This window comes from Phalacrocorax aristotelis, chromosome 7 (assembly GCF_949628215.1).
Source record: "Phalacrocorax aristotelis chromosome 7, bGulAri2.1, whole genome shotgun sequence".
Classification (NCBI taxonomy): Eukaryota; Metazoa; Chordata; class Aves; order Suliformes; family Phalacrocoracidae; genus Phalacrocorax; species Phalacrocorax aristotelis.
In genome coordinates, this window is record NC_134282.1 from 34,740,338 (window position 1) to 34,766,328 (window position 25,991).

Consider the following 25,991-nt stretch of genomic DNA (forward strand, 5'->3'; position numbering starts at 1 on the left):
TCCTACTTCAGCAGTCATGATGTCAGTTATTTATATTTCAATAAACTGTTTGTCGTAGCTTTCAAATACATGGGATGGTGGACAGACAGTGTTTATCCCATCATAAAGACTGTCAGAAATGGTTGGCTTTAACAACACAGTCAGGCCCAGTATTTATGTTTTATTCTCTAAACCCATTGGGTATGGAGACCAAAGCCAGTGTGAAGATTAATAGGCCAGTTTTTGGAAGGCACGCTGAATTGTCTGGCTGGCTATGCCTGATTCTTTTTTTTTCTTCCTCCAATAATACAAGCTCTGAATCATCAGAAACTTGAAACAATAGAACTAAAAACTGCTAAAGAACCAAGGTATGGAACAAATGGCATGTTAAATGGAACATGTGTAAGCTTTTGTACCGTTCATGATAAATTTCTTCGAAAGTCTCTACAGAGATGTAAAATTGTTCCTCTGTGTGTGTATATGTGTGTGTAAGTGTACATAAATATATATGATTGCGTATATACAGACAAAATAGGTTTTGGAAGCAAATACCCTGCTATAAATACTCAGTATTGTTTCTTGTTTAAGTCTATTTAAAAATACAGTGGGATTTGTGATTCCCAAACTCATGCATTTGATTCTGATGGAGCAAAAATCTGTGAAGCTGGTTCGAGCACCTAGGTAGCTGCATATTTCTAGTGTAGCAGAGTGGTGTAGCCATCAAAGAGAGGATTGAAAAACACCTAATTTAATGGCTAGGTTTTATTTTTCAGAAGGACAGTATTTTGGACCAGCTGAAAGGCAACAATGTATCTTTAAGCTTTTCTTGACTTGTTATTGATTATATTTGAACTGGATATGGTATTATTGCTCCACATAATTTTTGTTGTTTTGAGTAAGTATTAGACAAGATATTGTAATTTGTTATAAAACTCTTGAAGGAAGTTTGAATTCATATGCTAAGCACAAGTGACAAACATAGGTAGTGAATTTTATGTTAGATAATGTCACTGGAAAAATCAGACTAGCTTTAAAATGCACAGGCCATAGCTTGATGTTTGTGGCTTCTATTTCATAATTGAAGAAAATTGTCTAGTGCGAATTAGAAGCAGCAAATTTTAAACCTAAATTTTTGGCTGAAAATAATTGATCCAAGTTTAACTTTGTTCTGTTAATCAGCTAGACACCTTAGAGGCAAGGATGATCATTATCTTGAAGAAACCAGTAGAGTTAGCTGACAGAGCAATGATTTGGTGATCTTTTCAAAATTAGTAATTCTTGTCTTTGGAGCATTGAAGGATCAGCTGAGAATAAGATGGTGGCAAAAATCTGTGGTCCTAAAAAACCTGTAGTATTATTTTGGTTGGCTTTTTTGTAGGGAAAGGAGGAGATGAAGATAATAGTAGATGAGTTTGGGAGTTGTGAATAGAATGGATTCCTCAATTCAGTAGCAGAGCTTTTCTATAGGTGAGCTACAGTCACTAGTTACATGTTAAGGATACACCTCTAGAAGAGTGTAGATACACCTCTAGGAGAGACCCAGCATAAAATCTGATACATGGATTCATTGAGGGCTGGAGAAACCACAGGAGGTGTCAGCTTATCTGTCACCCTCTTACTAAATCAGAAAAAGTATCATAGGGCATTATATATGAAAAAGGGTGAAAATTACTGTTTTAGTGAATTTACCTAAGTCATGGACTAGTGGCTTTACCCAAATTATGGCCACATTGGCTGTCTTTTGTGATCCTATATATATACATGCATACACACACAGGCACTTTATATGTATATTGTTTAACACACTCAATCAACTATTGTGTATAGCCTCACAACTGATGCATTTCTTCATCTGACTGAAGCCTTAAAAAGTTATTTAACATTTATGTTTAAGCATTATTACAGTAATGAAAGTCTCGGTCCAGGTGTCAAACTTCTGCAGGCACATCTGTGATTGAGAGGTGATTGTATTTTCCTTGACAGGTTGACTTCTGTGATGCAGCCCACTTCTGTTTTCTTGTTTATTTAATATCTCCCATCTCTCCACTAGAGGACACTACTGGCAGAAACAACAGCATGTCCTTTTAATCCTTAGAAGTAATAAATCTATTTAGAGGTTGAATTTTGTTTTTGGAAGAAAAATGCTTACATAAGATTTTTATTTGGTTAATACTGATAATGACTTCTAGGACAAAGGTATTACCTGCTGAGTTAATTTGCATGTTAATTCTCAAAGTTCTGCATTTAGTTATGGCTGTGTTCAAAACAGGCTTTAAAATATTGTTTATTTTTGTGTTGGACAGACAGATCCCAGTTTTGTTCAATTTGAGTATTCTTATTGGAGCATGCCTTCACCTTTCTGACATGGGGTCCAGCCAATTCTGTGGTACTTCACCTGCCAATGTGCGTAGAAATTAGACAGCTTTTTTTCCTACTGAGCTTCTTAGAGCAGCACGTCTCCTGGTTTTGATGTGTTAGGATATTTATGTAGGTAATCAGTATATATCCTGTCAAGACTTAAATGTGCAATCATACAGAGTGTTCTACAGGCAAAAATAGAAGTATGCACAGGCACAGTAGTAATTAAAAAAAAAAACAAAAAAACCCGACAAAACAAAACAACAACAACAGCAAAAAAAACCACCAAAGCCACATACCCACATAAATGCATATTTATGAGCCACTGTTGTTTGTGCTATCTATGTTTTATACTCCTCTGTAGTGCAGATCAGGGTGGCCGGTCTCTAGTGGAGTGGCAGGTGAGTCATGGGACCAGCAGCAGGGCTGACCTCTGGCAGCAGCTGGCAAGGCAAATTCATGGCTGTGGATGAAAACAAGCCCCACATCAGTCCTGTGCCCTTTCCGCCTCCACCCTTGCTACAGTGCAGTGGGACCCTGTGGAGTCATTGACACCATCATGTTGTAACCTACTGCTTTTCTCATGAGTATATGATATGTGTCTTTTGGCTCTTGGCCATATGGAAATTTTGATACATAGTGCATTGGTTTACATCAAAAACTATCTTTTATAAGGAAGTGGGCATTTTGTGACCAAAGCATATAAAAAATAACATTAAGACTCGCACAATATCTTAACTGTGCTTTCATCAATGTTTTAGGGGTTTGTTCTTTATGAAAGTAGTTGCTACTCTTATTTTTTTATAGCTAATCAGAAGTTACAACTTGAAGCTTCATTTTAGTTGAACATATGATGTATTTCTATAAAAAGAATGGATTAATTTTTTAATCTATCCATTTTTCAACTTTTGATACTAGCTACAGTGATGTCACGTCAAGGGAAGTAATTAATCAAATGTAAAGCTGAATTATTATAGTTTAAAAATTATTTAAAGTCACAATCCAAACTTTATGAAGTGTCTTGAATTGCAAAAAGTCTGTTTTACTAGCTAACACTAGAATTCAGGCCCTTGGAACTCTGTATTTCACTACCAAAAATCTAATAATTTTGCTAACAGAGAAGGTAACGTAGGGAATTCTGTATTTATGCGTCCTTTGTTGAAAGCGTTAATCTAGTTGTTACCTATCCTTAGGAAAGTACAGAACCTGAATTAAGAGCATGAACTCGGGAACTGATGAAGCAGATATAATTGTTGGAAAATCTGAGACATAAAGTTCACCTTTTTTAAGCTCTTTAACTGGGAGATTAGGTATTTTTAATGTATACATGTTCAACACTGAGTGCTAATGATGCACAGTGCCAGTAAAACATGGTTTGAAGAAGGTTCAGCAATGTTCAAAGCCTGGAGTATGGTGTGTTGTACTGTATCTACGATCTGAATTACACATGGTCCAAACTGCCACTAGTAGTAGTAACATAGTAATAGCACAGTGGCTGTGCATTCAAAGAGCAGGCTATGTGCAAACACAGGAGGAGCTGTTTGGACAGCATTTTTTCTGCCCAACAGCCATTCCCTGTCACTGCCAGGAAGAAGTCAATAGGTCAGACGTGTGTTGTGTGTTGTAAGTTGGACCAGGCAGCTTTATATCATCAATAATTCGTTTGCCCAGAGTTTCTATAGTCTGTGGATTAACCTTTTTCTCAGGATGAACATATAAATAGGAACTTGTTACTAGAGGTCAGCACAGACTACTTTTTAACTTGTTTGCTGGAAATGGTATTATAAGGCAAGTTCAGTTCACAGATAAGCTCTGCAGCGTACTTATTTCAAGATTGTTCAGAGGTTAATTTACTGTGCACAACGTATATAGCTGAAAACTGCTGTGTTGATTTCTGGTTCTGTGGGATTCAATTAAATGTTGTTACCTTCCATTGCACTTACACTGCACTGTTTGTGGCCTTTTGCTGTCAGATCAGGCTTTTTTCCTTCTTTTTTTTCCTAAACTGACACAAGTTTAGAACTAATGCATCATATCAGAACGGATATGATGGATATGTATACTTCCCAAGGTATGCAGAGTTTCTCCGCTAAGTATTTACAGGGAAAGAGATACGTTTTAATGTCATTAAAGTACAGGCACTGATTTCTCAGTGATGAGAAAATGCCGTACACAGGCACGTTTCTGCTAATGAGAAGATGCCAATTTAGAGATCAGGGTAAAGTAATGATTATTATCATTTCTAAAGAACTGACATTTTTGTTTCATTTAGCCTGATGGTATATGTATATACTCACATGGTGTATATACATACACACACATTTTCATGCAAACATGCTTAAAATTCTACATCTGATTTGAGACCATCACTTCTGACTTGAGGACATATCACCTATATATCTTTGCTGTCCGTTCTCATGTTTGCAGTACTTCAGAAATCCACATTGTTAATCTGCCCTGCAGTCCTTTTTGCTGTCCTGTAGATGGGGTAACGGGCAAGTAGTCCGAGAGGTGACAGGAGAGTACCCAAGGCAATCAGCGTGAAAGCTGTTTTTAGGATTCAAGTGCTCTTGACTGCACTAGAAGTCTTTTCAACAATGATAGTTCCCTCTCTATGTATCTGCTTCATTGCACTGCTTTTCATAGTTCAGCTGAAATCAGTGCTGCTTTCTAGTGGCCGAAAGCTTTCAATAGTGAAATGTCAGCCATAGGGATTTAAGACTGTGCTGCAAGAGATCTATAGCTTTCCTAATCACTGGACAATTTCTTGTCCAATAAACTGCTGAGAGAGAGCAAGGCAAGATCACTTAATTGTGCTTTTTATATATTCATTTGGGAACTTCTATTTATGAGATTATTCAGAAAAAGTCAAATTGGCCGTAGCTAACGGAGCCATCTGTGGAGATCTAGGAGTAGTTGTTCCTGGTATTAGAGACTTAAACCTTTATCCTTGCTTTCCTCCTTTAATTGATGCACTTACTAGATGCCCAGTTATTTATAAATAGACTAAACATTTCTTTTTAATAAGCACAAGTGCTGCAGCGCTCAGTGCTGTCTCACAATATCTAATAAGGACAATTCTTATTTTTCCAAGCAATACTGGCTGTTTCCCATTATGCTACTTAGCATGGATGAAAGCAGCTAAAAAGATAACATGGAATTCACTAGTTTACCTTTGTCGGTCTTTCCTTTATGGCTTTCACTGACTCTTGAAACTTCACAAACAGGATTTTGAGGGTCCTGTCCTCAACAGAAGTGTTAATAGATAGCCCTTCTGTGATTTTACTATTGAACAGAAAAGACAATGCAGAACTTGGAAGGAATCATATGAATAAGCTTCATCTTATTCAGTGAGATAATACAGTGATTCAGTAAGGAGCCCCATCCAATATGGTTTACCTTACAGTATGGGCAGAAGTTTGGAAACAGAAGAATGAATAAAGTGTATAATGTTCATAAACAAGAGTTAAATCTGTCAGCACATGACATTTTGTGTTTGCAGGAAAGGCTTAAGAATCCATTTCTTAATAGTGGCATTATCCTTAGGCGTGGACCAATTTTAAGTTGCTTGTCAATAATGTACTTTCAGAGAGTGTAATAGTAAATGCCTCTTCTTTTTTATTTTTCATTTAATTAAAAAATAAAGTAAACCTCATTTTTATTGTTGCATGAGTGATATATCAACTACTTTGTTTTTCATCCCTTCTTTTTGTTGTACTTAGATATTTGTCTTCCTTTGTGCTAATAAAAGGTAAGTGAAGTTGCAGTTAGTATACCTTAGCCATACAAGTGAAAAAACAGTATTATCCAAATGGTTTAGATGCTAGAGGCTGAGTTCTACACGGGAGCGTGCAAGAACTGGACATCATGCTGGGAGTGAAACATCTTCTGCAAGATAAGGCCCATTTACCAACCTACCACCTCAGCAGCTGTGGAGGTGCTAGGCAAGCATCGTCTCCGAGATGAAGCCACCGAGATTAGTCTGTATGGGGTGTAAACACAGAAACCAGAGGAGCTGCCTTATCTTTAAGGCTTTAGAAGTTGTACTTTGCTTTGTGGGGTAAGGTGCGAAGGAGCATTTCACAAACCTTCATTTCTGTGCCCTTGAGTAGCATTAGGTAAAGAGCTTGGGCACTTTAATGCATAAGCAATGCATGAGGGAGGCATTGATACAAATACATGCTAAATATGCCCTTAATGTGAATTACTACCTCCCCCTAATGGTATGCAAATGATACTAAGCCAATTGTCGCTCATGTTTTAATCCTAAACTAATGTCCTGTTGATGTTCAGTGCTTGAAATTCGGTTGTGGGTCAAGTCACTCACGCTTGAAAACCACTTTGAGATTTTCAAATGGAGTGGGGTGATAACCAAAATACTGATTTCACTGGAGAGAAGTATTACAGGGAACAAAATTGTCAATTTTAATTAAAAATATTATTTTGGTATACTCTACAGTGATTTTCACTGCATGAATTTTTATGTCTGGAAGACTAATCAAAGGGTGTAGATTTTCTACAGCCACTAACATATCTATGATTGTAGATATATCTGTATTTATTTGAAGGGAGGAGAGAAAAAAAAAAAGAGCCAGCCCAGGATTCAGTTGTCTGGTTTGTTTTTCTAAGGCAGCTTTGAACTGCATTTCTTAGCCCCTGGCATTTTAGATAGAATCTTCAAACACTGGATAAAGGGAAAGAATAAAATTTTTTAAATGGATTTAATCTATATTTTACTAATTAGCTACTATTTCTTCCATCAGCGAACAGTTTAACAAGTGTAGAATAAGGTTGCACAAGTTCAGCGTGTTCTTTCAGAAATAGAAGTCAGATGTATCAAAGTATATTTCATTCATATTTTCTTCCAAACAGTTTTAGTTCCTGAGGTCTGTTCAAGTAGGCTTTCCAGATCAGCTTTTTATTTGGACATAGGCAGCACTAGCAGAAAGCATTCTTTTGGCTGGTGAAGGAAAATACTCTTTTTTTAAATCCACATCAAAATATTGGTTGTGGAGGTTTGTCCCCGAGGGAGGGTTTACAACACGGTATTTTTCTAAGCTAGTTCAAAAAGATGCCAGGTGCTAATGTTCAAACTGTGATGTGCTAAAGTTACATAGAACATGTAATGCCAGAAAGCTGGCATTAAATTATTTCGGCTGTTAAAGCTCTGCCTTATTTCTGATTCTGCTCTACTTATTAACTAATAATAATCCTTTAACAGGAGAAAAGTATGGAAGTGAGTACTTTGGTCCAGGACGTTGGATTTCACCCAATATCTCCTGCACCAGATTAATTATGATTTAACTAGGATCATATTTTTCTAGGAGATAATCAGGTTTGATTTAAAAACTTCAAATGATTGAGAGTCAACTACATCCTAAGTATATTATGCTTATCATTAATTACTCTTGGCATTAAAAAAATCATTTTATTCTTACCTGAGCTCATCCAGTTTCAGCTTCCAAATACTAGCTGTTACTGTGCATCATCAGAAATCTTCCCATTCAGGTACTTCCACACTGTGATCCCATCATATTTTTACTTTCCCCAATATAAACTGAATTGTACTTCCATAATGTCTCATGATGGGGCAGATTTCTCTGACCTCCTATCTTCTGTTTTACAAATGTTCCAGTTTGTCAAACGTCCTGTGTCAAGGGGAGCAGCAGTACAGGATAGCAGCAGTTTTGGTCTCACTTCTGTCCTGGAATGTTGTACACAGAAAGCAAAAGCTGTTACTAACTGATGCTCACTTTATTTCACTCTGTGTTGCTTTGTATTTCCCACTGACTTATATAAATAAATCAGAGGTTTTCCCCCTAATTTGATTTTATTTCAAAAGCATACAGTTTAAATTATCTGACTAGTTTAATGGGTTAAACAAAACTGAGCAAAGTATTTCATTGTTGGTCATGTTAGGTATGATGAAGCATATGTGTAAATGACTGGTTTTAGCTGTGTGTGTTTTTCTGTACCAAATGCCAGATGAGATGAAAACATTATTTTGAACTTTCTATTTAGTCTGCTAATTTTCGAATTTGCCAAACATACTTGTATCATTGGGTAAGTGGTGCTTCTGAAGGTGCCACAGATGCCAAACCCTGATAAAATCCACCCTATCTTGTTAATGAACACACAAACAGTTGTTCCCCATCTGCTGCCTCTGTCTGAAAGGTTAGGAAGCCCTTCCTTCTTGATCACAAAGGACATAATTATTGTCTGTGGAGGAGTCAAGTACAAAGACAGTTCATCCAGTCTGACCGCTACTACACTGCAGGCCACCAAAGATTAACAGCTGCTCCTCCTTTGATTAGGTTAGGTAATAACAGTTACTTTAGTTAATAATTGGATGGATTCCCAGGCCATGTAATTCAGGTTTAGGCTGTCATTTTTTGCTGGCATGTAGCTGAGCTGTATTATTGGAACAGAGCCTGTAATCCTATTAGTCAGTTGTCACTCAAGCTGGAGAGGAGAGAAGGGGAATTCAAATCCATTAAGGTGTTGTAACAGGTAGGTAAATAAGTCAGCCACACTAGCCCAGTGTGCAAGGAGCTTTCTTGATTGTTGGTCATAATTTTTGGGGGAAAAGGGTTAATTTTAAGTTTCATAAACATTTTATTCATAATTAATCCATAAAATGGTTACGTGATTTGTTTAATTCATTGTTAGTTCTGTTTGCTTTGCCACGCATGCATTAGTGTACACACACTCTTTGCTAAAGTTACTTGATTCATGCACTGTTCTACTGAAATTCATTGCTGTGTGCTCTAAATGACAAGTTTATAATGGTCCAAAGATTTAGAATACATATTTAATACCATATGGGTTGTGTTGGCTTTCCTCCTGTACAAACAAGACCACTGTATTCCACAGTGATGCTGACTTGTGAGGAATAAAGAAAACAAGATGTTTTTTTCTTGTGTTGGTTGTGAGTGCTACATCTGCTGTTCTGAAGACCATGTCTCTGTTATTGTTTTTAAGGCACATCTAGGTGGCATCCCCGTGGTTTTTGTGCCACATCCTCTCTCTAAGAAATGCATAGATGACAGTAATAATCACTTTTGCCTACGTGTTCATTTGTCCCTGCTCTCCTGTGTGACCAGGGAACTTCAGAGCTTAGAAATCCTTTTGTACTTAGAAATCAAATTGTTTAAAAATGTTATTTGAAGTAGTTCTGAATATCTGAAAATACATATGAGCAAGTCAAATTTTCACACACTGGTTGAAAACAGGAAGTATATATTTTTTTCGTTTGTTCAGCAAACAAGGATCCCATTATATTGATTGCTTTTGCTGGATAACCTTCCCAGTCTGAATATGCAGCCACTCAAAGAACAGTTGAAATTATGAAATGTGTGAAATTATGAAATGGGTTTCACAAATACCTAGCTAGGTAATTTGGGACACTAAGTTAGACATCTGGAGGATTCTTTTGAGCAGCAAAACCATGCCATACTGGTTTATGCTCTTTCCAAACAGAGATTCAATATTTACTGCCTACAGGATCTGTCATTTTTCATACTCAGATGGTGCCTGATCTACCCAGTGCCTTGGGTCCCATCAGAGTAAAAGTCATAGTTACCTGAATGGGTCTTTCATTCTGACACAGATTCAAACAGGGACCAATTTAAATAGAGTATTATATGAACAAGGCTCTGAATAACTCATAGTCATCATCTTCTGAATTTCTGATATGTTTTAATATGTATTAGCTAATGTAAAGTTTTAGCACTACAGAACTGTAACTGAGTTAAGATCATATTTTGAAGGATAAAGGTTAATTTTAGAAAGACAGACAAATTGGATAAGGTAGCCTGCTCCCATATGTTTATGCTTTAAGAAAGATTTCTTTATATTAATATAGAAATACTTCAAAATTTGAAAGTAGGAATTAATTCAGACATTTTAAAATAATTTGGTATTATTTGGCTGCTACATTTCAGAAATAGAATGACAAAATTTTTCAACATTGAGGAGATCTAGTATGTTTGTTCTTTATAATCAGCTCATCAGGATGAGGTCTCATTGCAGATAGCTGAGGGAATTGCCTGTGCACGATTCCTTTTTTCTCTGTTTTCTCCAGTACCACAGTCACACAGTATTCACTCTGAAAACATCAGTAATGCAATATTCAAGCAACTATTCTGCTCCTTTGTGGATAGGGCATGTTTTGCCTTCAGTTCCCATGGCCTCCACTGCCCCAAGGCCAACCTCAAGGAGCTGTGTCTGAACTTGGGATTCCTGACAGCAGGACACTGGGGTTGTGATCAAGGTCATTCACAGTCACTGTATACCAGCAGTTCCTTTGGTAATCAACATTGCCTTCCAATAAATAGGTTAAAAGCTCTTGGAGTTCTCCGACTTAAAAGAATCCTTGGAGATAAATATATTAAATATCATTCCAAAAGCAGTGTATTCCTAACCCCTAAGTGGCAGTTTTATAGACCGTTGTAAGCAAGGTGAACAAATACTGTGCTCATTTGTCTTTCCCAACTTTGATGCTGGTTTGTTTCTTCCTTTTATTTAAGGTTTTTCCCCTTCTATCTTCCATGCACATAGCTAGGGATTTATTTCCCTGATGGCTAAGCATCAAAATCCTGATGAATTTTTATGAGCAATCTAGACAGGAGAATAATAGGACATAAAGCCAAATCATATAAAACCGGGAGAAATTATAAACTCACTTCTTGGTAGAAAACTGTAGTAGTAAAGGAAGTTCTTTAAAACGTACGTTTATATTTTGCAGAGTATACTTGTATTTTCACAAAGTATTAGGCAAAAATGAAACAGGCACTCTGAAAAAAGTCTGTCTTTACAGAATTGATGCTGAAAAGAAGCAATGCTCCAGATTGAAGTGGAAGGAGAGCACACAGGAAATCAAGCAACTTCAAAAGATTAATCTTCTTTTTAAGTAGATACATGATGATCTCCTCTCAGAATAGGGGGTGACATTATAGCTTCTCTCAGTGTGGCCCTGGTGACCAATTTGGGGGGCAGGCAGGAGGTTTTTACTGGGCACTTTATTGCTAGGTATTTATGGGGAAAAGTGGAGTTCTGGAAAAAAATGGCAGATAAGAAAAGGTTACATGAAAAAAATAAAAGGATGGGTTTAGCATTAATGAATATAGAAAGTTAAGAAACAAGCCAAGTGGGAAAGGATAACAGAGTACGATTTCAAGAATGGAGTAATTACTAAGGGGAGAAACAAAACGAGTGCAATAAAATGGGATACAACTCAGAGTAATGGGATGAAATAGAGAAAGGGCATTTTTGGCCTAAATGACAGGAAAGGCTTCTTTGCTGCAGGAGCTAATAGGTTGTGGCATAATCTCCCATAAGAAATCGGGAAAGCAATAAGTGGGAAGTGCTTGGCACACACATTTAAAACTGGAGTAGCACTAACATATGCTGCAGCAAATAAATCAGCAGCGTCACATAAATGTCTTTCTCATTTGTGCTGCAGTGCCAGCATGCCAATCACATGCAGAATTCTCATGCAAGTTTTTCTACCCTGGGTTATGCGTGTATGTTATTTACCAAGGAAGATGCACACTTGAAATAAGAAAATCTCTCTTTACACTTGTGAAGTTTTAAGCTGAAGTGAAAACTGATATGTCAGAAAGGCCCCCAGGCTTTGTCTGGGGGGTGCTGAACCGCTCTGCAGCACTGGTGGAGCAGGGAGGGAAGAGGGGAAGGTTTGAGAACTGTGGCCGTAAGCCAAGGTGTTCAAATAGTATTATCTGATTTGTGGCAGGATTCTTTCTTTGCTGTTTGGTTATCATTTTCTTATGGCTCTATCAGGAGGCTGCTGGAAGGGGTTGTAGGGGAAGCAGTGCTTACTGCTGCTTCATCCTAGTCACACTGCAGGTGGGACGTGCAAGTTGCTGTGTTGTGTTGTATCAGGTCCCCAACCGATGGTTCCTTGAGGCTTTTTGAGTTGGAAGGGAGGAGAGGAAGTAAAGGAAGAACATATGAGTGAAACATGAAATGACTCTACAGTTAGGGCATGCTTACTAGAGCTAAAATTGACTGCTAGAAATTATCAGTTACCCTGTAGGAAATCTCTGGTTGATTATTTTAACTGATTGATGAGTTGGCACACAGATTTCCATTCACTTGAGGCTAGTTATTTTTTTGGAGGTAAACCATTTGGCACTCTCAAAATCGACGTGGAGTTCATATTAATTGTGGACAATGGTTTATTTTTTTAATAGCTGACTTCCCGGTTTAAACAGTTTTTCAGGAGCTTGGAACAAGTCATTTCAATAGTGTATAGATGTTTGAAAGAAACTTAATGGAGAGAAAGTTGCGTGATTTTTTAAAAAAAGTAAAATACATACTTTTGTGTTTACATACTAATATAGAATTCTCAGAGGGAAAATGTTTCTCTTCCAAGTCATATTATGTCTTGCTCAATTATATTTCTAATTGTTCAAAGAAATATTTTATTGCCAGTCACTGGGTGTTTTTCTGTTATACAGTACATTTTTTTTTTTTCTATTATAGTATAGCGCATTCTTTTTGGACTAATAATGGTTATATTTATAGAGCACTCCCCATTTTTTCCCACATGCCAAGTGCTTGCAAACTGAAAAAAAAATTATTTCTTATTAACTAGAATATCCTCATCATTAATGAAATTAGGATGAGTAAATACAAACAGCTAATAAAGCTACACCAAATTAGCAACTTAAAAGTAGAGAAGAAAAAGATCTTATGTGTATTTTGTATGAAATTTTGTATGAAAGGAAAAGGGCATGACTAAGTTCTAAAATCCTGGACCTGCTCCAGTGAAAACTCAGAAATTTGCAAACTGTAGGAGTAATGGTAGGATCATATTTAAGTGTAAATTTCTGCTAAGTGAAAGTTTGGAGGGGATACCTAGAATAAGAAAAAGCTAATCTAGAAAGCTAGGAACACATACAAAACTAGTTTAAATTGAATCTTTCCATTTATTAACTTGCAACATAGCATAACGAATGTAGAACAAGCTGGATGTGAATATCATACCTCAAAGTTAAAAATATTCATTTATTCTGCTGCATTTTGAGTAAGCTGCAAGCAGTGGATTAGATAAAGGACCTGAAGGCATAATAAATTGGAGTTGCCAAGAGATAAAGTACACCAGTCATCTAGGTGACATTTTCAGACTTTACCTCTATAGTTTCCCATAACTGAAACATTTACCAAAAATCACATCCATATTTTTAACCTGATTCTTAAACGCCAAGTAATTAATTGGAGAAGTCAGAAAATCCCTGTAACAATATGACATTACAGAAAATATGGTATTCAGCTATTACCTATATAGTATTTGATACATACATATGATCTTATGATCTTTGGAAAAAAAAAAAAGCACCTGAGAATTTCAACTCCTGCTCTAAAGAGCATTGGCAGTAAAATACTCTTTTTCAGAGGTATTCAACGTGATAAATACATGTATTAAGGATTTTCTACATCGGCAAAACTCAGGACAGCTGTCTATCAGGGCAAATCTTTTATGTAGGAATTCCTTTAATTTCTGTTGGTTCTCTTCTGTGTTTGTGTTTGTCTAGAATACAGCAGATAAAATAGTGTTTCGGGCTGCAGGAGGACTGACTGCCCTTGAAAATATTCTTCAAGCAGTGACTTCTCCCACCAATCTGAATGTGGCTTCACGGATTCCATTTAAGTAAGTATGATCGGTCCTTCATTTGCCACTTAGAATCACTAGAATATTTGTTTCACATCTGCTGCTTCACTGCTGCTTCTTCTCACAATCCAATGTTGAACATCAAAGAAAAAAATTGTGCTGTGCTCTGTGCTCCCATGGAAGGTGAAAGACATTTCCATTCAACCTCTGGTTTTCTAACTTAGTGATTTTATTTCTGGCTATGATATATTTGAGCAGTGGCATCCCTTATTGTAGAAAATGAGAAAACTCTATTACACAGAAGAGGAGGTACATATCTTTTGAAGTTAGTCTGTAAAGATCTCTAGTGGGAAGTGGGGGAAGTTTTTAAAGGGTTGTAATTCACTGAAGCCTGACTGGTTTTAAAATGAAACAGTTGTAAGATACTGCTAGACGAAAGGGCTTCTATGAACAGTTAAATCAAAATTCTTGTGGATTATAGGAATTCCTCTATAGTACGTAAGAATAGAAGGGCTTAAATGTCTAAGCCCCCCCAAAAAAGGTGATGACTAAACAGAATGCCTGAAAAAACTGGTAACTTGAAAGCATGGCTTTTTTCCCTAATCTCTAACTGTGATTTTTATCCATTCAAAGGCACACATGTACTTTCAGAGCTAGGCAAAGTTTTAGTACAAGAGGAACCAAGCCCAGGAATATACTGTTCTGTAACATTGTCATAATTTGTTTGTAGCTATATTTTAATGTTGTCATAATTGGAATTTAAGTACTACATTGTGTGGGTTTGGATTAAAACTGTCCATTAATATGTTATGGGACAGGTGTGAAGTGCTAGGAAAGAACACCAAGAAAAATCCATGCTTTTAAGATAGTAACTTCGCTCTTCAAAGAGAATAAAATTCCTACCTTCCTGCTAAGTCATGTAGAATGCACTTGCTGCAAGTCCAGTCAGCTCCACTGATGAACAATCCTGATTTGGTCCTATGGAGAGCAGCTCAGCAGCAGCCTTTGGACTTGTTAATTTGCAGAGGCTCTAATTTTGAGTTATCCTCATCAATGTGGGATAAACTTTGCAAGGGAAAGGGCTGCACTGTGAGGCCATGTAGAGCTTAGCTTAAATATAGCTTTAAATTCTTAGAATGTACATTTTCTATACATCTTTGATTTTTGTTCTTTTATTCTTTTTTTAGTTTGTTCTTTTATTTCTTTTGTTCTTTATTTTAGGAATAGTCTGGCAATCCTTTGTTGAGAAGGTTTGAGAATATTGTGTTTACGTTAGTGAAAACATTTTGTTTAAAGTTTGTTAGACAGTATGAGGATGTATTGGTTCTCAAACGAACTTCTGTGTCGGTAAATAAAACCCCTTGTCAGCTACATTTGTATAACAGAGAAAGCATCCAAGGGGATTTATCAGAGGTTCTCCTTTCCATGACAGTTACTGTCTATCTTATACCTATTTCAGACCAGTATAACTGGTTTCTCAGTTCCTGTTCACGACAGAATTATTAAAAGAACTTTTAAACCTTTCAAAAATTCTTTAAATGTTGTTTCATTAACACAAGTTTTCAGCTATCTGCACTTCCAAAAGAAATATCAAGGCAGAAAAGATGTTAATATAAACTATTCTGACAGCTTTGCATGTTAAAAAAATCTACTGAAGAACTTAGTTCCACTGCTGAAATACAGCATTTCATTCAACTTTACAGCAAAATGCAGTTTCCAGTTAACATTAATAGAATAACTGATTTTTGACTGCAAAGATGACAAATTGCAACACTAGAAAAGACCAACTTAAATGTATTATGACCAAATAACTGAATGCCTTATCACTTAATCAAAATAGAGTAATTAATTAACATTCCCTACATGTAGAGATGGTGGTAATTGGTGGACCAGGCTTTTAAAAGTACATTGAAATAATGAAAATGTTCAGGAAATTTTTTTTTAAGGTCTTCACTGCTGAAAGGCATCCATGAATCTCTGCTTCAAGCCCATGAAATACAAAGTTTAAAAAAATACATATATTTCCCTATATGACTTATAGGCAGGACAGCTGTTCCTTTGCTTGTACAGTGGTAAGTTAATATTTTAACTCATTTTGTTCTGAATGCCTCCATGTATTTAGAGGCGTGAAAGCTATATGTACATAGCTCTGTGAGGGTGAGCACTACCCAGGCAAAAGATGGTCTTGAGCTTTCACTTAGTGGTCTGCGAGCTTCTGTGTTAAACTGCACTTCCTTGCATGCAGCTGTGCAAGAAGGAAGCAGCAGCTGAGCAGCCTGTGGCAGTTGGCAGCTGCTCTCGTAGGTCCTGGGCAACAAACTGAACCCCATTCTGCAAGCAGTGCTAGGTGGAGAGTTGCAGAGGGCAAAGTGTAGTACTCAGTACAAGCAAATTAATTAATGAAGAGATGAATCATTATAACTGTACGATCTTAGAGAAATATTGAAGGCCTCTTTCTTGGAAAAATAACTGTTTTGTTTGCCCCTAGAAATCTCTCAATACAAATTGTAAATTGAAAATTGCACTTATTCTTCATGTGAATCCTCTGTACATGGATACTTTTCACCTTTGGAAATGGTGGATATGTATATTTTCCTAACTGTTTCTTTATATGACTATATGGAAAGTGCATTTTTCAGGTAAAGATGAAAAATATAATAAAACGATATTCTGTAAAGACAGCAGAATTTCCACTAGACTGTGCCCTTTTCACAAATATCCATCTTGTTTTAGTCATTGAAACATAAGACAATCCATCAGTACCTGCTACACGAAGCTTCTTTTAAATATTTTGATTTCAAATATTGATTTCTTTCTCATAATTTATCTGAGTTGCAAATGCCTTTTTCCTTTTGAAATAGTGAAGTATTGTACCAAAAATTTCTGGTGGCCGGCCTCTAGTTTATATGTTGTACAAACGCTTAACTCTTACAGAAGAAAATATATGTTATTGCATAACTTACCCATTTCTCGATAGACCCAAGTGTCCTAAGTCCACATTATTCATTTTATTTGGGTGGTATGTTTGTATTTGTTTTTTATTTCATGGAATTATGAAAATATAAGCAAGTAGTGAGGCATCTGAAAGTACTGCAGTTATGCATCAGGTTGCACATAATTTGACATAGGGTCTTGCTCTAAAGCTAACTGCTCAGCGGTTTTTGTCTGCAAGAGTCTATAACTGCTTGAGTCTAACTTGCAGAATCTAGAGTCTGCTTAAAGGCAAAACAAAGCCCTGTGGAAAGAAGTTCAATTAAGACCTTTCATTAATTGCCCTCCAGTCTTCCCCTAGCCAAACATGCTTTGCTAAAGGACACTACTGAATTTAGGATTGTGTACTCTTGCAATATTTAACCATTTGTACTCTGATTGGGAATTTGTCTGTTGTTTTGTGATGAGGATAAGTTGTTTACAAGTAGCTGATGAGATTACATAGGCTATTATCTACATCTCTCTTTCTCCAAAATCCTGGCAGTATGGTGCAGCTCAGAACTTTAATCCCATGTCTACAAGATAAAGCTTTATTATCAGAAGATTTAACAATACGCCTGTTGTTTGGTAGTACTGTCCAGACTGGTAGTTAGACCAGCGGGACGGTAGATGCTATGAAAAAGATGTGACATTTATGAGACAGATGATACATTTGGTGTTGGGGCAATTTCTCTCCCCTTCAAATAAATCACTGAAAAAGGAAGAGAGAAAGCAACTGATTATAGTAGGTTTTATTATTGGTGTTAACATACAGATTAGTGTCCAGCCACATCACTTCTTAAAGTAGCGTTTTATAGTTTTCCTGAATTTGTTCAGTTCTCCACAAAATAAGACACATTCAGCAGAATTTCAAGGGGTTTCAGTCTTATGGTATCTTTCTTACGCTTCTACTGAAAAGCAAAAGCAAACTGCACAGCAAATCAATGTAATGACTTAAGATCGAGACCAGAATATGATTCTCATCCCCTGTGTTGTCTTGCATATTTGCTATGGGCAACTCATTCAGCCCCTTTGTGCCATGATGTGTTACTGGCCTTGAAAATTATAACAAATCTGCTAACAAATGAGGTTTGTTGGGTTTGTTTAATTAACATTTGTGACATACTTGGGTGACCAGCATTTTTAAATAGAAGTTACCAGTAGTTGTGAAAGGAACAAAGGAAGACTTTTGTTATGAGTTAAGACATGATCAAGGTCAGTTTTATTATAATGTATCTTCTCTATTCATACAATTTCTTGCATTGTTTATTTAAAGCAAATACTCTCAGGGTAAAAAAGCTTGAACCATAATCATATATGTAAAAAGCAGATATATAGTGCCTGCATAATGTTATGGATGGCATTTGATACAAATGCTTTTTTCAGTAAGAATTATTTTGAGCTGAGAACTGGTTTTATAGCTTGGTGTTGTAATTTTTACTTGGTTGTATAGGCATACATTTCTTAAGCTGCACTGTTACTGTTCATGCAGTTCTATAGGATTGTTTACAAATTCTTTTTACACAAAGTGCAAAACAAGCTTTCTTATTTGCTTGTAAGGTTATTCCCTCTAGAGAAGCTTTCATTGTAAACTAGCAGTTGGTATAAGAACATAAAGATACTCTGAAGAGAATTACCTTTTTTGCAGGTTCAACATCTGAAACCTGCAGCACCTGTGTCTTCCCATGATGTATTCTTGCTGTTTCAGAGCTGGATTTGAAGCTCACAGAGCTCAAGAATAAAGCAATATTGCCCTCCCGTGCAATATAGGAACAAGTTTTATTGTTGAAAGGAGTTCTGTGAACTGTTATAAAACTTCTGGACTGAGAGCCAGATCTCACAATGAAACAACTGATAAGCCAGGGACTGGAGATTTTGTGTGAAAGACTTTCAGATTCTATCACACCTCTAAATGTTGGGGTAAATTGTTCAGTTGTTGCTTGTCATGCAATAGTTCGTTCATATGTGTAGCAACATTTCAGAATCAAACTCCAGTCTAGTTTTGGAAGTGTCTTGAAGGAGAACTGGGGCTGAATTTTGTCTTCTCTCTATTAATTGTGACTAGATTTCAGCTGAAGCCCTTTTTTATAATCAGACATCCGTAAATAATGTAAAATACAAACAAAATAGCAATGGAGTATGAATCTTTGAGGGTTCCTGATGGTGTAATAGGCTCCGTGAGTGTAGTATAAAGGCCTGTATAGTCTTCAAGACTTAAAATTGGTATTTCTACCTTAAAAACCTTAAAAATTTTTATTGTTGTTGCTTCAATCCATATTCATACCTTGATGGTTTTTTAACCATTCCACTATACAACTGTTCTGTGCACCATTTTTCAGTAATAGCTCACCTCCTGCTTCTCAACTCAGTTTTGAAATACCAGTACTGATCACTTCCGTTTCACATCAGAGTAATGCATAGTATTCAAACTGGTTAAAAATTAACTGTTTCCTACTGAATTAGCTCATCCTAAATCTGGTCATGTTTAGTTTTGTATTATTTCACTGCAAAAGTGAGGTTTTTGGGTTGTTTTCTTCACTGACAATCACAGTACATTCATTTATAATCTTCAGAAGTTGAGAGTAATGTAAAAAGCTTTACCCTTGAAACAGGTTAATTATTACACATTTGTGATGCCCTGACTTTTATAAAGCAGAAGTTTTGAGTTCTTGCCTATGTATCCTGGTGCACTATGGTGGATTAGTTTTGTGTGGTTGGATACTGTTGCTGCCTCGGTATTTGGAATAAATGTTACAGTTTGTCAGCTTGTTTATATCAGGCAAAGTGAGGAAAGTGAAGATGTGCTAGCACAAAAGAAAATAACATACATACAAACAAGATCTAGCTTGAAGGTGTTGATTAAAATTAATCCTCTGCTGATTTCTTTGTACTCATTTAAAATAAATGTAACATACAGATGCATATTTTTGTCTCGCTTAAAGACATTTCTTTTTTGGATCAAAGTTTGTGTACCATAAGTGTTTTTGTAATTGGATTTACTCCAAAGGAAAGCCTTACATGAGAGGGCAGACTTATTATGTGGTTTGAGTATACATGCTGTCTAACATAGCTTTAAAGCTGATTTGCGAGTGTGATACAAAGTTTAGAGCAACATCAGTAATCAATAAACAGCTGCTTTACCTGAGGCTCATACTTTACTATTTCAACTGATTTTGCTATCTCTTGAGATAAAAGTTTCGGAATTAAGAGCAGTTAGAGCTTCCAACTTAGGAAAAAAATAATATGAAATGTATTAAGGTTTTCATCCCAGAGAGTTTAACTGGTGGTTAAATAAAGTTCTGGCTTGACATTCACAGCACTATGCTTGTCTCGGAGGCCTTGTGCAGAAATGGTGACGGTTGACAGCTGTTGTTCCCTTAATAAGATTAAAGAAATTAGTTGTGCTGTCTTTAATCTGCCATTTAACACTGTGAACCACCTGGGGACAGCTTCTGTGCTGACACTTCCAATTTTGAATTAAAAAGAATTGTGGAACTGAAGCATAGTTCTGACCATGCCATGATTAGAATGTATTTAGATGAACAGTAGTTAGCAAGCTTATGTTATCAATTAAAAGAACCCTCTTTATTGTTGTGAAAAATTAATTTGACATCCATTTGCTTACACCACTTCTTCAAATGCATTATCTGAGCCTCTGAAAATGCAAGTACTTTTTCTGACATGAGATTCAGTTGGGAAATACAAAAGCATGATGCATTATTACAGTGGAATTTGTTCTATATATAAAGTGGGAAGTTTTTTGTGTTTTCAATGTAAAATAAATTATCCTTTTAGGGATTAGGAGTCCCATATATCAAAAAACATTATTGCAGTGAATTAACTAAATCACCTCAGAAACTCTGAAAAGCTGTCAGAATTGTAAGTTAACCTACCAAGTCCATATTTGACACTTTGGGTAATTACGGTGTTTATATTTAAATAGAATTAATCTTATTTTGGAATAGCTGATAAAATGCAAGATGCTGATTTAAAGCATTTTCTTCTCAACTGAAAATAGAAACTACCAATATAGTTTCATATCTCTCTCTCCCTGTAAACCCACCTACACAGGGGAGTAATCTTCCATGGGAAGTAAAAGTAGGTGCCTAACGAAAATTTTTTTTAGCATTACTGAGGAAAGTGAAATGAACACCTTTAGTCAGGAAAAGAAAAGAAAATCCTGTTGCAAGGGAGATTTTAAGAAATGCACATGAAGCATGCCACTTCAGTTTTGTGTAGGTGTTATCGTTGTAGGGTAAAGATTAGGTGAGATAGGCAAAACTTAACCTGCCTTTGATCAATAAATAATGATGTAATATTGTTATTGTATCAAATGAACAGCAGAATGAAACTCATTTAATTAGGCAGCAGAGTAAAATTAATTACCACTACAGTAAAATTAATATAACTGGTAATACGATGGTACTCAGAGTATCAACAAAGAAAAGGTATAAATGTTCTTTATGTTTTTACAGATCAAACCAAGCAAGGTATCACTTCTTTTCTAAATCCAAAATTATTTCTCAAGCTGAAGAAAAGACAACCCAGAAGTACAAATTAAAAGAAAAATTTTTTTACTCTAAATTTTCTGGCCTCTGAGCATTTCCAGCTTTTCCCAGCTTGAGAAATACAATGTATGTATATAACTCTGGGGAGCCGTGCTAAGTAATCAGATGCCACAGCAGTGAGCAGAGCAATCAGTAAAGCAGCCTTCCTTATTATGTAAATAACGGTTGTTTAAAAAAATTCTTTAGGAGAAAAATAAAGTGTGAAACTCAACTCTCCTTATAAGTGTGTTGAGTTAGTCTGCAGCTTGTTATGTGAAATACCAGCTTTGATGATTTCTGTACGATAACTTGTTTGTTGGAGTCCCACTTTTGTATGACCTTTTGACAGCACTCGTAATTTATTTTCTTCTACGGAGCTTATTTGAACCCAGTCACGTTTTTTCAGATGTTAAAAAAGCCCAACAAAGTAAAAGTTATTTTTCTTTGCATTTACTTTAGACAAACAACTTGAATTTCTAGCCATCTTTGTTTATGATTGTATATATTTATGATGCATTTATGTTCAGTGTTTGTGTGCATATTTGTATAGTAAGTGATAGCTTTCATAGTAAGCAAAGCTCAAGTAATGAATCTGTGTTTATTCTGAAATGGTATTATCCATGGTCAGATTTATATTCTCTGTGAGTATATTCTATAGGACTGGTGCCGGCTTCCCTGCAAATCCTGTTTTGAGAAGAACACTTTAATTGGAGAGATGGAAATTACTGCACATGATGCAAAGAATAATTGGGCATGTTTTGTACCTCTGGGGCTATCTGTGGTTCGTGTTTATGATTGTCAGTTCTTACCATTGCAAACCTGTTACCTCTACCCACTAGCCATCGGTGTAGGTCAGTTATTGCTATTGTAGTTACACACTAACACTTTCAGGCTCTGTACAGTAGTGGTTCACAACAGGTCAGCAAAAGTTTCTGGACAGGAATTTCACCTGCTCAGTTTTCCCAAGCTCAGTACAAAGTACTCGATTCTCTCCATTCCTTGTATTAGTTCACAGGCCACTGCACAATAGCCTCTCGCTAAAGCTGGGATACTCTGAATTACTACATAAGGGTGGTTTTTTTTTTTCTTGAAGGGTGTGATAGAAAAGGTCCTTATACCCAAATTAGATGTGTGATATAACTATAAGCCACCAGAAAAGAATATTACATATCCAAATTATAAAATGAGCTGATATTCTGTGTAAGTTTTGTTATGCCTTCATAATACACCCATAATTCCTATTAGGTTTTTACTAAGAATGCATGTATGAATTCACTGAGAACGCATGTGTATGCATATTTATAATTATGAAAATACCTTTAATATCACTGGGAAAGCTCAGACTTTTCAAAATTGCATATTCCAATGCATGTTATTTAGATGTAAACCAAGTTTTGAATATGGAAGAGTCCAGTAGCCATACAGTGCATGACTTCTGATAAATACAGCTTTACTGTCTTGAAGTAATTATTTAATTGATTTCATGTAAATTTTTTGTTCTGTTTGGAACGCCAAGTTTAAGGAAATGAATGTGAATTGCTGAAAGGTTGTTTTGTGGTGTGCTTCTGTTTATTTGCTTTTAATTTACCGAAGAAAAAAGTAACATCCATATTTTTCCTTGTCTTTCCCTCTGAATTTTTAGGTCACTCTGCAATACAATAAATGCTTACAGCCTCACCTGCAGTAATTGTGTAGAAAACTGCACCTATGTTCTTTTTAGTAATAAGATCACTTTTCTAATGGACCTGTTGATGCACCAGTTTACGGTATGTAAAATACCTTTTTTAATTTAGAAATTTTTGTATGTTTCACAAACATATTAGAGTATTTAGACTATAAGAACACCAGGAGTTATATGAGAATAAAGGCTCAAAAGAATAATGTTCTTTTGTTGTATGTATTTGGTAACTGTATCTACTATACTTCTGTTGTACAAACAGATACACTCGCTTCTGATAATAAATTCTGCAAAAGCATATGTACCAGGACTTGTAGTGAGTGGATGGTGTTTTATGTTTAACGTTTTCTGAGAGTTTTCTTCTTTAATTCACCTTATAGTAATATTTGAAGTATAGAATATTATGAGTTGTCTATGTGTGTTTGATTCTTAGGTGTTTCAGTATTGGGAATATAAGTCAGGTCAGTACATTGGTGTAGTTTGATTTGCTGAAGCGCTTAAACGGCAGGACTCTAACTCTGAAAGTTTTAATTTTCTAATGTTTCATTTAATTTGAAGTGTCATTAAATATTTTATTTGAAAACTCATTTTTAATTCATAGTGACCTGCTTATCATAAGATATTTAGCCTTGGTTTTCTACATATAAATTGTGTGTATGTATTTTCATGAGCCAAGCAGTTTGTTAATTGAAAAGTTATGTACATACTTTAAATAATTTAAGTGATGCTGTTAGAATCCACAAGCCATAGGACTGTTGCTGAACAGTTTAGAAAGATAGTCCAAAGGTCCTTGACACAAAGAAAACCTGAATGCAGCCTGTGCATTCTCTAAGTAGCTGCCAGCTCCTTGTTCTTCACCAAATCTTTCCAAGAGGATTCCAGGTATTAGATTTCAAATATACTTAGTGAAAGGTGCGTGTATTGTGCTGGGCCAGTCACAACACTGCTGGCTCTCTGCTGAGCAAGCCAGAGCATAGGCTCTGTGAGTAATTACACAAGAGATGAAATCCTTCAGCACTTTATATGTGACAAGATTCATTCTGATGCCAAACACCTTCCCTTTTCTCAGTGTTAACACTGTGCAAACGACCTGCACTTTTCTGAAGAAATACAGAGGGTATTTCTTAGGAAATGTTGGCCACCTAGAGATCAGAGATACTACATAAGAAAAATTTACTACACTTAGAGCTGTTTTCAGTCAGTTGCCAAATACTACCCTTGAATTGCAGCAAAACTGTAATTAAAGCTTAATGTTTCCCATGATCCACAGTGGACTTTTCTTTCCTATGCATAAAGTCTCTTATGTTCTCTTCAGGCAAAATTGGCCCTTAAACTAGGATATCTTTGTAGTTCCATGAAGTACATATTTAAGTACAAAAAAAAAAATATATAGTGCTGCTTTTCTAACCCTGATTTTACACTCTTGAAAATATAATAAATCAGATCAAGTTTGAATTTTTCTTTATTACGAAAAAGAAATGGACAAATGGAAAGCACTTTTCTAAATTGGATAAGGCTCTGAATACCAATATATTAAAAGACACACCTCCAAAGAATTTAACTCCTGTATTCCTGGTTTGGTGACCTGTATGATGCTGCTTTTGCCCATGTCGTATGTATTCCTACTTATTGTTGGAAAATAAACGCCAAATAATACCAGAAGTAATAAATGAGAACATATATTTGCAAGGTTTTAATAAATTGTTAAACAAATATGCCAATATTTGCTGAATACAGAAACAAAAGGAATCCAGTTTTGAAAAATCTTTAAATATATTTTTAAATACAGCAAGTATGAACCTTACTTCCAACCAATTTAGTGTGGTTTTAGTTTTGTTTTTATTCATCAAAATTGAATGCAATGTCAGCTTCACTTTTGCTAAAACTCAGAGCTATACATTTTAAAGAGTAACATTTAAAACAGTCACTTCTCATTGGTAAAAAATGTTTTTCATTACACAAGTGCAACACTTTCTCCTCAAAATATTACTTGAATTGAAAGAAATTGAAGAATTATTTTAAAAATACATTTTTCTCCAGTGAAAGCTTGGGGACCAATGGGAAATGGTGTAATAACAAATGTAGCTTATTTCTTTTTTTTTTTATTTTGTGACATCAAGCCCGCCCAAGTTAATAATTAATAGTCTCCTGTTTAGACCTTCCTTTATCTCATACCTAAACAGACTGGTAGGAAACCTTCTGTAGACTTTACTTAGTATTTTACCTTTCTTAGCCTCCTTACCAGCTCAGGTAATACCTAAGTCAGTGTGTGTGGAGGTCAGTAGTAACCTGTCTCCTCATTTCAGTGGTTAATGGATCAAACCTTCCTGCCTACATTAAGAGAAGTCATGTGCTCGTGTTGTAACTTCATTTATCTACAGACTGCTAGCTCTGCTCTTCTTTGTCTCTTATATTTAGAAGATAGTTGTGAAATGATGAAAACTTTTCTAATTGTATATTTTGGAAGGTTTCACACTGAGAGAAACAAATAATTTAATGGAGCTGTGAGCATGTAAGGATAGGGTTTTTTTTTATTTTGGGGTTTTCTTTCTAGTCAAGTGACAGCTGTCATGTACTTTTCCATGAAGGTATCTCTACAAGCCATATGTATCTATGCCCGCATTTGCAAATAATTTTATCAGTTCAGTAAATGGATTGGGGTTTTGGTTTTTTTCTTTAATATCTGTCCTTTTATGATTTCACAATAAGAAAAGCATGACAGTTTGTTTTCTAACTACATGTTTTCACATCGATCAAAGGGAAATTTCAAAAAGCTTTTGAGAATAATGAGCTGGACAAGACCACCTTGTCTAGTTAAAGTTCT

General features: G+C 35.8%; 1 protein-coding gene across 3 annotated transcripts in view; it reads left to right on the forward strand.

Moving 5' to 3' along the window:
• Nucleotides 1-25,991, forward strand: part of SCAPER (S-phase cyclin A associated protein in the ER) — a 180,075-nt gene that overhangs the window by 109,992 nt on the left and 44,092 nt on the right. For all 3 annotated transcript variants that reach the window (XM_075099952.1, XM_075099954.1, XM_075099953.1), the window contains exons 24-25: nt 13,896-14,011; nt 23,132-23,255. In XM_075099952.1, the coding sequence (XP_074956053.1) occupies nt 13,896-14,011; nt 23,132-23,255 (240 nt within the window). The remainder of the gene's footprint in view (nt 1-13,895; nt 14,012-23,131; nt 23,256-25,991) is intronic.